Here is an 11,485-nt window from a genome sequence, read left to right as displayed (position 1 = left end):
TTTCTCACATCCTGCACGTTAATTGCATGCACAGGCATTTTAATTTTTGCATTAATCTTTCCCCAATATAGTCAATTTGATCAATTTTTGAGATGTCTTGTCTTTAACTTAGCATGATCTTCATTTTCTCTTCGCATGATGCAATCTCTACAACTTTCACCTACGCAAAAATTCAAGCCGTTTTCAAGCAGTTTCCCACAAAATCCTTTTTTTCAAGGGCTTTTCAAGTGCCCTTGAAGTCCAAAATTAAATTCCAGGGCTTTTCAAGCACTTCAAGGAGTAGCACGAACCCTGAAATGATGTCCCTTTGTTTTTTAAGTTCAACTTGATAGTCTGGGACATGAACAGCCATGCTGAAAATGGTCACAAGAACTCTCCCGATTGATGTCCCCTGTCTTCAGTCTTTCATTACAATTTATATAATAAGGTCTATAATGCATGCATTTTGATTTGTTCTCACCCTATGCTCTTCTGGGGGACAGACACAGTTGATGTCATCATCAAAAACGTTTAATTCTTTATATAAAACAAATAGATTCCAATGATGATGTCGCGGTTGCAACATGTATCTTTTCCATAATAAATCACAGATAACATCAAAATGTAGAAAGAACAAAAAGAATGGTACACAAGGCGATAGTCGAGTGTGTTATTCATGCATGTTCTATAACTGAACTGACTTACAGCAACATTGGACTCTATTAGTTACTAACAACACTGTAAATACGCTCTTAAAATTCCAAAACAAACGTGACAAAATGAAAAGAAACGAGCAGAGACAAAATGAGAAAAACCCAAACGAAAATAAGGAAAGCAATAATTAATTCCAGTTTAATCAAATCTTTCCACTCTCATTTTGATAATTATTGTTTCTGCCATTAATTTCTGGTCACAACGGCTCTAAACTTACGTGACACTGTAATTTGTCAGCAGTTTAATCACTTCATCATCACTAAGTTTTTCCCTGTCCTGCAAAACAAAAAAGCCTTAATTTAAGGATCAAAGGAACCCTAAGGGGTTCCTTGAGGAGGAAGGAGGAGCAATGGTGGCACAGTCGGTTAGTACGTGGCCTTGGTGCAACAGGTCCCGAGTTCGATCTCCAGATCTCACATCCTTGTTTCGACTTCTTTCCTTTCAGTGCAGTCTACGTAGCTTTAAATACCCTTAAAACGGAGCACTGATGGAAAGAGGGGGGTAAGAAGAGCGCACCGTTGGCTTCCTAGGAGAATATACCCTCTAGAGGCTAAAGGAACTTCCGACGTTCAATAATGTGTACCTTTACCTTTACCTAAAATACATTCAAAGCCACTTCATCCTCTGTCCACGAGAGAACTGAACAATTACTATGGCCATTTACTTTGAGCGTAAGTTTTGGATTTCAATTTCCACCATTACTCGTTTTCAAAACTGACCGATTGGACCTCAGAGGGTTGGATCCGGGAAAAAGTGACGTCAAAGGCTCACTCTGTAGCTTAAAATTTCAGCGTGCGAATGCAGCTTATCATATGTGCAAAACGCAAGTTTAAAAGTCTGAAAGTCCAAAACTCCTGTGTTGCATTTTAATTCTCCGGCATACACACGCATTGCATTCTTAAACTAGAGAGCCTTTGACGTCATTTTTCTCCTCGAAACAGCTCTCTCAAGAACTTACCGGGGGGGTAAGTAAATTTAGTAATGGCAGACCATTAAATAGCAAAATTCCAGTTAAAATAATCAGGTCTCTTTTTGAAATCAAGGTTTAAAAGTTTGGTCGCTTAGTGCTTAGTTAACATAGTTTTGAAATCCAAAGAAAAATAAGAATTGATATTTAAGTGCAAGAAAAGCCGGGCAACTTGTGTGGGCAAGATAGCAGTTGCTCAAAAGACGTTTTCCTGTTACAGCTGTACATGCATATTCTGAAAGAAGTGAATAGAGGAATAAAGTGTTCATTCAAACAACAGCAACAACAAAAAGACTTCCAACCTGTTTGTAAATGGATGAAATCTCACTGCTGTCCAGTTCCCCCTCAGTATTGAACAATGGTCTAAAAAGAGAAAGCAAAACAAAAAAACATGAAAATTTTATGCATTTTAACAATACTGAAGTCAGGGACCACGCCCTTCTAGTAGGTTTTCAACAAAAGCAGCAACAAACTCGATTATTTAAAGGGACACATACTTAAGCAAAATAAGTGTCCATCATTTTCCTTTCTTTGGATAGAAAATTGAACGTTAGCTGAGAATGCGATTCAAAACCAAAACTTAATGGTTAATTCCATCCTTGTTAGTGTATGTTAACCCTGACAACATTTGAAAATACTCAGGATAGCAAAATGGGACATAACATGCCTCAACTACCGGTACTAATCAAAACAAAAGAGGGCAAATTTGGTAGCTGCAAGCAGTGGCAAAACGGCTGAGACACTGAATTGAAAATTCACCTCTTCTTCCTAAAATCCCTTTCCCGTTCAAAAGAAAATTCCCTTATCCGATATGACTCAGTTCGTGCATAAGGTAAAGGTAAAGGTACACCTTATTTAACGTCGGAAGTTCCTTTACTCTCTAGACAGTATTCTCCCAGGAAGCCGACGGTGCGCTCATTTTACCCCCTCTTTCCATCAGTGCTCTGTTTTAACGGTATTTAAAGCTATTTTAAGGCTACACTGAAAGGAAAGAAGTCGAAACAAGGATGTGAGATCCGGGGATCGAAACTCGGGACCTTATGCACCAAGGCCGCGCACGAACCGACTGTGCCACCCTTGCTCCTTAAAATATTGGACAAGTTCTCTTATATCCAGCCTCCATACATTTCCAAAATATACAAGCTGAGACAGGTTATAATGTTTAATGCTGTTGACAATCCATCTTACCAAACAAAAGCAGAACAAAAACCTTGAACAGTGCCAACGTATACAATGTACCTTCAGGTCATAAGTAGCGCTAAAAATTAATACAGTAATGTTCTATGCTTCATTGGTAAGGCGTTTGACTAAAATACAGTTGTACATTGTAAAGTTGTATGACCTGACTTCTGATAATGGGGTCACCTTTACCAAATAGTTGATTTAACTCAATTTGTGTATAATTTATTAGCTACATGTAACCCTCTTAACCGAAAGGACGAGAAGATCTGGCTATTTTTGGTTGTGGTAACAAAATGAAGTTATTTCTCATCAGTTATTTAGAGACACCAAGTGTCGGTTTGCCTAGAGTTGACAACCCACAACTTCCAGCACTAGTAAGTTTGATGTTCTAACTAAAGAGCCACCTACATTGTGCTTCAGAGTTTGTGTGATGTCTGTAATGAATTTTACCAATTTAATAAAATTAACGTAGTCCATCCGAATGGCATGCCATATTGTCCAAGGCTCTTGCAGCAGATTTCAGCTAGTTTGTGTGCTTTCTGTGAAGCTTTTTTGGTGTCTCCAGACTTGAGGTACATGTATGCTTCAACACAGGAACCGATACTGCCCTGTAAGACTTTCTCTATTCTGACCACCAAATAAACCTCTTGGTTGGGATCAGTTATGGAGAATATTGCCTAATCAAATATCAATAACACAGAAACACCTCATTAATTTTTGTTTGATCACGTTAGAGGCTGCTATATTGTGTTGGTAAATTTACAGGCTTTTGAACTTTCATTGTTTGAGTTGTCAAGACAAATACAGATTTTACTCTGTCTTAAGCCAGACGATTAATTTTAGTTGTCAATGGGAGACGCTTCAGGGATGAATGGGTTAAAAGCTCAATTTCCAGTAAGACAAACACTGGTCCATAAATTTACATGTAGGCACAACACTTATTAAAGCCTAGCTTTCATATGTCGGGAAAATCTCAGACGATTGGGGATTTCGCAGTTTCCCAAGCATCCCCGATTTTGCCGACTAATGAAAACCATAAATCGCAGACATCCCCGATAATCTGGGATGGTTGGGGACGAATCGGGAAAATAGAAAACGTTTCTATTTTCCCTACGTGTCCCAGATTTTTGAGATCGTTGGCGATCATTCCCGACATATGAAAACTCAAATTTGTACTTTCAGGGACATCGCCAACGGTTCTTAGCTCGTTACCAATCCTCGAAATTGCATGTTTCAATTTTTGGCGCCCTTTCCATTTTCTGCCAAAGTCACTATCGGGAGAATCTAGGGCAAGCATCTGGCAATTTTCCGATATGTTGGCAAAATCTGGGACTGTGAAATCCCGGATCGTCTGGGATTTTCCCGACATATGAAAACTAGGCTTACATGCACATGAACGCATTGTACATACAAGTGCAACTTAATGTTTACGATGCAAGCAACATACAAGGAACCAACTTGAGCTGAATTATTCTGTCTGATTTCTAACAAGTGAGAGCAGGGGCAACACACATGTACACCCTGTAAGTGCTGACATCTACATGCAAAATATGCACAAGTGCTCCACCTGTTCTCGAAATCAGTTGGTACAGCTGTAGCTGCAGTGCAGGAACTATTAACTTTAATGGCTCTCTATGCATGCCGTAATAATTAGTATGCGAGGGTGTCTTGAATTCCCATTTCCTGATCCCCTATTTTATTTTAATTTATTACCTTCCTGGGACAGCTGTACTCCACCTCCTGACTTTCAAACTCACTGTGGTTAACATTGCCATTTGTGTGACCATTCTCAGAAAGGTCTGATCCTCGAAGCATGTCTTTTGTAGATCCATCATCAGATCACAGTGAAAATCCTCAGAAATTTTTATTCCCTTTTTGGCATCAAACAAAGAAATAGAAATAAACCGCCTCCACGCCTTTTCAACTTAAAATCAAGGAGGCCTTACACATAGGTTGGGAAAAACCCTCATTAAACAAGCAAGTTAATCACGTCAATTTAACACTTTCATTGTAATTTTCCTCGTCCAATACCCATTGTCTTCTCATTATTGTATTTTCTATTACCTCACATTCACGTTATTTAATCAGTACTCATGCATGTTATTAGCTATCTTTATATAACACCGACTAGCGGTTCACTTGTATTCACAACTGACGATGGATGTCGATCATCCGAAGCATGTTTTGTAAATTTAAAATTGTGTGTTTCTATTTGAAAATAAAAAATGGTTCAATGTTAACTTCATTTCCATTGGCTACAGTTCTCAACAAACGAAACCTCACATTCCACCACCACACGCATACCAAAATGTTCCCGAAACACTTCTGCGTCAATCCTCGCATCATCATAATTTGCACAGGTACATGTACCATTATTATCCAAGTCATGGACAAGAGAAAAGAGTTTCTTTCTTCCATCCTTCCTTCTCTTTGCATTCAACACCTCTGTTTCTTTGGAAAATTCAAGAAGTGTGTGCATGAAACAAAATCAGCTGGAAAAATACCAGCAACTCCGAAGCCATTTGCGTGACTACAAAGCTTACCCTCGGGAGAATCAGGCTGTGTCGAAAAGTGGGATAGGGTCACAAGGGGACAGGGGACGTGGGGACATGGGGATGCTGGGACGTGGGGACTCGGCAACACATTTTTGAATTACATGACTTTGTACAGAATTTTAGAAATGGGAGAACATATCCCCAAGAAAGTTGAATTGCTCTTGGTATTTTGCAAAAATGATCAACTGTGTGCTTTTCAAGTACCACCTAAATACACAGCGAAATTCAAAAATTGGATTCTCAAGAAGTCACTATTCTCGCCACCCGTCACAGAGCTCGACTGTGAAACAAAGCAGAAGACCTAATGGTCCATTGCTGACACTGCACCTGAAATTTCACGTTGCAGCATTTGTTGTTGTTGTTGTTGTTATTGCACAAAAACTTGACCCTTATGACTTCTTCTCTGTAACTGAAGTTTAAATATCCTGCCAGTGTCCCTTGTAGAACCAGACATATGTAAATGCTATGTAAAGTTTATCACATAACTATGTTGAGCTATATAAAGGCTATTTCCTGCTCCTTACTTGCTATGTAATAACTATGTCACTTGCTACATTACATAGTTCAGTCTGTGTAAAGCATATGCCATTACTATTGCAATACTATATAAAGGTCACATAGCTCTCAAATAGCTACATGTATATAAACACTATTGCAAATCTTCACATAGCTTTTAAATAGCTACCGTATTCACCCGTGTATAAGTCGATCCCATGTATAAGTCGACCCCCCATTTTTGATGGCAAAAAAAACAATTTCTTAATTTCTTTGCTAAATGTTCATGGGATACTAATCTTGCATTCTTCGATTTCTGGAACTGTGGATTCACAAAAGATTAAGGGCCTCAAGCGCTTTATAATAGTTTTGTGGTTCAGCGGTTGTTGTATGTGCGGGCATTTTGTCCTTGAATTTCGAAAAAGTTCTCAGAAAATCGAACATGTAAACCTCAAACTAACCTGTTTTGTTGTTCAAGGATAAAGGGCTTTAGAGGATAAGCACAACATCACAGAAGCAGGAGTCAATCTTTGAAAATAACTTCAAAAACGATGCGAAATGTGCAAGGTTTAATTGGTGCTTGACATGTAATTTCTCACATGGCAAACGAAACAAAACTCATAAACCAAACAATACAAAGTTCGCAAAAGCATTTAAATCATCCAGGTTTGTGTAAAGAATAAAAAAACAATCATTACCAACCAGCATTTTCAGGCAACATATCTGAAGTCCAAGTTATACTTTTCACTTACATAGTAAATGCATACTATGCTTTTGGTATGTGATTGTAAAGCATAGTTTTCACATAGCACATCAAATGAAGAAAAGTTTACATTGCTTTTACATACTGCTATCTACACTCTATTTCCTACGGCTTCCTATGCATTCGCTATGTATTGGGATGAAATAGTTTTTACATATTGCACCCACGTAAACAACCAGGAGTGTAACATTTCCATATACTTTACATACTGCTATCTATTTCCTATGTTGAAGTAAAGGCTTGCTATAATTATTTACTATGTCTTCAATGGGGTAAAATAGTTTTTACATAGCACTTACTAAACAAAAAACATGAAGAAACCTTACATAGACTATATATACTGCTATCTATTGCCTATGCTTTGGAAATGTACTGCACCATTCCAACTAAAACAAACCAGGAGTAAAAATTTACATAGACTCTACATACTGGTATCTATTTCCTATGTGAAAGTAAAGGCCTGCTGTATATAATTTACTATGCCTTTGGGTAAAATAGTCTTTACATAGTACTCACTAAAAGAAAAAAAAAACAGGAATAAAAATCCACATACAGTGTAGACTTTACACGTACATTAGAAAGTTGCACAAAAAGACAAGCAGAGATAGACACGAACAAGTTATCCGGTCCCTCAATGCGCTTAGTTTTCTTACACCTTTTTGTTAATCAAAATTAATTACAGAAATCGGCTTAGAGCTTTGCGAGGATGTGTCTTTTTAAGCTCTGAAACTAACTTAACAAGACATTTTTTGCAATTGGGAAAAATTTGAGAAAGCAATTGATATTTAAATAAAACATTTTATCAGAGTAAAAGAGCGTGCCTTTTTTTCTGCGTTAAAGTCGCAAAAATGTACCAATCTGAGCAATCAATCTCTCAAATTTAATCGTCGGTAAATAAAAAAAAGGAAAGTGTAGCCTTAACATAAATAGAAAAATCAAAGAAAAACCAAGCAAGTCAGACTATGTTGGAAGATCGATTTTTCAGAATACTCATACAATAGAATCGCTCTTGGAGAGTACCTATGTGACACATGCAGGATCACGCAATTGTTACTGGGTTGCCTATGGGCAAACCCAGTCGAGGTCTGCGTTTAGTTTGTTTGTTTTCCTTTCTTTTTTTTTTTTTTTTTTTTTCCGTGTCGGTAAAAGTCTTGCCTATCACTCCCCTGGTAAGTGGTGTCTTTGTGTATAGAGCCTTCTGCGCGTATTTTCTTAGGATCGAGAGGGTAGTGGAACTGCGTAGATTTCTCTGGTGGACACAGTAGAATCATTAACTTAGCCTGCAATGGCTTCGAAAGTCATGCAACGCGAATGGCGTTTTAGTGGATCCTTAAACAAAATATACCCTTATGGAGCTCAATAATGGAAAGTCAGTTGGATAAACTAGGCATGAATCTCAGAAGCGACGAGTACTGGACTTCGACAACAATCTATCGCCCGTCGAGACGAAATCAAAGTGAGCAGTATTTTACCTGAATGGTAATTTGACACAATTGAGTTTCTTGTCTTCACGCACGCAATGAAATAGGAAGAGGTTTTCGCCTCTAAGAGCAAATATGTTGTTTGTTTCAATAAAATTTTCGCTGGAAAAGGATTCTGTGGTATTTTCTGCCTTTGTGAATTATAATATCATGCTGTGTATTGAATTTTCGAGCTTAAGGTTGAAATGTGATATGGGAGAAGTTTTTTAGTATTGCTCTGTAAGCAGGAAGGGTTCACAGGCCTGTTGGAAGCGTGCTTGAGTTTCAACAAAATGAGCCCCAAAATCAGTGAAAACTTGTGACGCAGATGAATAATAAAGTAGCTGCTATTTCCAAAATGATGGAATTACCTGGTGATAAATAACGTCGTACGCGTCTTGGAGAGTAAATTTTGACTTTGCATAAACAAGAGTTGGGCGATTGTGATCTTTGTTTTGACTTCGCTCATTTCATTGTCAAACTTTATAACACTTGACAGAAAAAGAAACTTATAAAAACCGGTATCTTGCTATCATTTGACACAGATGCTTCACTGTTTGGTGAGTAAACATGCCGCGGTAACTTAATCACGGCGCCCGCTGAATTCCGGCCATGTTAATTTTGCAATTTACTTGAACGTAGCAAAAATCTCCCAAAATGTTTGTCGCTGATCGTAACTTTTTATATTTTATATTCACGGTTCAAAATTAATGTTGTTTTTATGTCGTAAATATTTTATTCTCGATCGACCGTCCGGGAAACTTCCTTCTGCTCTTTCTGAAAACTGTGTATCAATAGTTATTTGCTTTTTCATCAATATTTGTTTTGCATAAAGCAAGCTAACAGAATCTGTACCTTGCTGAGTTCGCATTTGTTAGCGTTAATAGTATTTTCGGTCAGATGTTTCTGTTTTTTATGAGGGGTTTATTGTTTTGGTCTCCCATCCTAACACTAACCCCGCGAAACAGGGCTTGACTTCAGTGAAGTTTAGTATTACAAATCTGTCAGATGCTCAGAGGGCACACTTGTGGTGAAAAGAAGTTGTGAGGGAACTTGAAAATTATCAACATGTCAGCCAGAAGCCAATGTTTCTCGCTTCTCTTTTATTTGTTATTCTTCAGAGACTGGAATGCTGTATTTCAATACCACACAATTCAGTGCCTTCTGATTTTCTGTAGCACGAACCACAGGCAACCCAGTGTATGCTTCACAGAAGCATCTCGTTGAACTACATTTTTCGGCTGGTAGACCATTGGGAGGTCATAATCTTTACTCTCTTGCCAATGTAATGTAACTAAACTATCAGAAGATGGTTAAGACGGAAGATCTATGCAGATAGTACAAAATTCAAAACCTTGGGCGATATTTTCAAATAATTATCCCGCGGCAACCAACCAACATCAGCTTTAACATAAGTTGTTTAACCTTTTTTTTTTTTTTTTTGCTATATTCGATTTATAATAATAATAATGTCGAGGTGGTTGTTCAATTTTTTGAGGTGGTTGTAAGTCATTCCATGTTTTAGTAACTACAGCGAACAGTTTATTTCGGTAATATTGTCTGAACACAAAAGTTCGCAGTTTTTTTTTTCAACGATATTTCTCGAGTCCTATTGTTTGAGCGAGAACGATATTTCGCTGCAATCTGCGTAAGTTCGAGCGAAATTTCGCGGCACTCCAGAGATATTATTTTTTCCACAAGGTCTTCGGAACGCTTTGGAAATACAGATCTCGCAAGTGACTTGCCGCCGCGTTCGAAACAAAGAATTTTTCCTTGAAGTAAAAAATAACTAAACCTGAGCAGCGCGCCATAGAAACTTTGATAAACAATTATATGGCTAAAGAAAGACCATTTCACTGTTTGAATGAGCAATTTGTGTCAAATATAACTGGAGATATGATTTTTTCCGTAAGGTCTTTGGAACGCTTTGGAAATAGACATCTCGCAAGTCAGTTGCCGACGCGTGCGAAACAAAGAATTTTTCCTTGAAGTAAAAAATAACTAAACGTGAGCAGCGCGCCGTAGAAACTTTGATAAACAATTATATGGCTAAAGAAAGAGCATTTTACTGTTTGAATGAACAATTTGTGTTAAATATAACCGGAGATATGATTTTTTTCCACAAGGTCTTCGGAACGCTTTGGAAATTAATTAATTGTCAAATTGAAGTGTGGTTCACTAATAAAAATTTGTTATCTGTAAATGCGAGACCAAACTGCAGGAAAAATAAACAATTAATACTCAGCAATGACACCCGCTTATTTTACAATAATTCCTATTTATTAAAATCGCGGGAAAAGGACTGCATGGCTATCGATGTCTTTCAACACGGACTGCCATCAGTGAACTGTTTTTTTTTTTCCCCCTCAGTTTGCATTCTGCATTTTGTGACCCTCGTGTAATGACCACAAATGGTGAACGAAATTTCGATCTCCAAACGAGATTTTCGTTCGAAATTTCGCTCACACAAACAAAGTGTTGGAAATTTCGTTTGAAATTTCGCACCCACTTGCGAAATGTCGTTTGAAATTTCGCTCTCACTTTCTAAATTTCGAACGAAAAATCGCGCCCACTAACGAAATTTCGAACGAATTTTGCCACCTTCAGCGAATTTGCCAAGTGAAATTTCGCACATCTGCACGAAATTTCGTTAATGGTGAAACAATAGAGGCCAGCGAAATTTCGCCGAAAATTCGTTCTCCTTGAAATTTCGCAGATTTACGTAGAATTTCGTAGAACTTCGTCGAAATTCGACGAAATTCGCTATCATTACTTTTGCACAGTACTGTAGTTGTAGTAGTTTCGCTTTCTGCAGTTTGTACGTAACTTTCTTCGCTTCGAGCAGTCAATTCAGTTACCAGCTCCTAACAAGTGTATCATCTTTTCGTCGAGTTTCTGTTTACGATTAGTTCATTTTACTAAGTAAGTTTTGTATCTGTTTGTTTTCTAGTCTTAAACGCTTTTCGCTTTCACCGCATGGGTTGAGTTCGCGCCGTCATAGGCAGTTGAATGGAGAATAAAGCGCGTTTGAATTTTTTTCGCTGGAGTTTTGTAGTGGAAATCACACTAGGGAACACGTTGAACACAAATAAAACGTCCCTGTTTATACTACAAAGGAGGCATGCGGCAAGAAATAAATGGACGGTGTGAAACGGTTCATTTTTTATGTTTGGTCACAGCGATGTAACAAATACGAACTACACGATGCGAAATTGAAATTCATGCCATTTTCATGACATCCTATATACAATCCTGTTTAAAGACGTTCGCGCCAATCGTTTCTGCACATCTCTACCACACAGGCAAAAAGTATTGCGACCTTACAAATGTCCAACATTGAGCAAGCGCGAACAGAGTAAAGGTGGCTCAA

At 37.9% G+C, this 11,485-nt stretch overlaps 1 protein-coding gene across 1 annotated transcript in view; it reads right to left on the bottom strand.

The window, feature by feature from the left end:
* LOC137981540 (dedicator of cytokinesis protein 9-like) overlaps nt 1-2,952 on the bottom strand; it is a 66,315-nt gene extending 63,363 nt beyond the window's left edge. Inside the window, exons 1-3 of the mRNA XM_068828639.1 lie at nt 2,933-2,952; nt 1,963-2,023; nt 911-969 (exon numbers count right to left, since the gene is read on the bottom strand). Of these exons, the coding sequence (XP_068684740.1) occupies nt 911-969; nt 1,963-2,023; nt 2,933-2,952 (140 nt within the window). The remainder of the gene's footprint in view (nt 1-910; nt 970-1,962; nt 2,024-2,932) is intronic.
* Nucleotides 2,953-11,485: the final 8,533 nt, after the last annotated feature.

The sequence above is a fragment of the Montipora foliosa genome, chromosome 13, assembly GCF_036669935.1.
Source record: "Montipora foliosa isolate CH-2021 chromosome 13, ASM3666993v2, whole genome shotgun sequence".
NCBI classification, from domain to species: Eukaryota; Metazoa; Cnidaria; class Anthozoa; order Scleractinia; family Acroporidae; genus Montipora; species Montipora foliosa.
The sequence above is the reverse complement of the archived record's forward strand: the minus strand, read 5'-3'. Positions and strand labels throughout refer to the sequence as shown.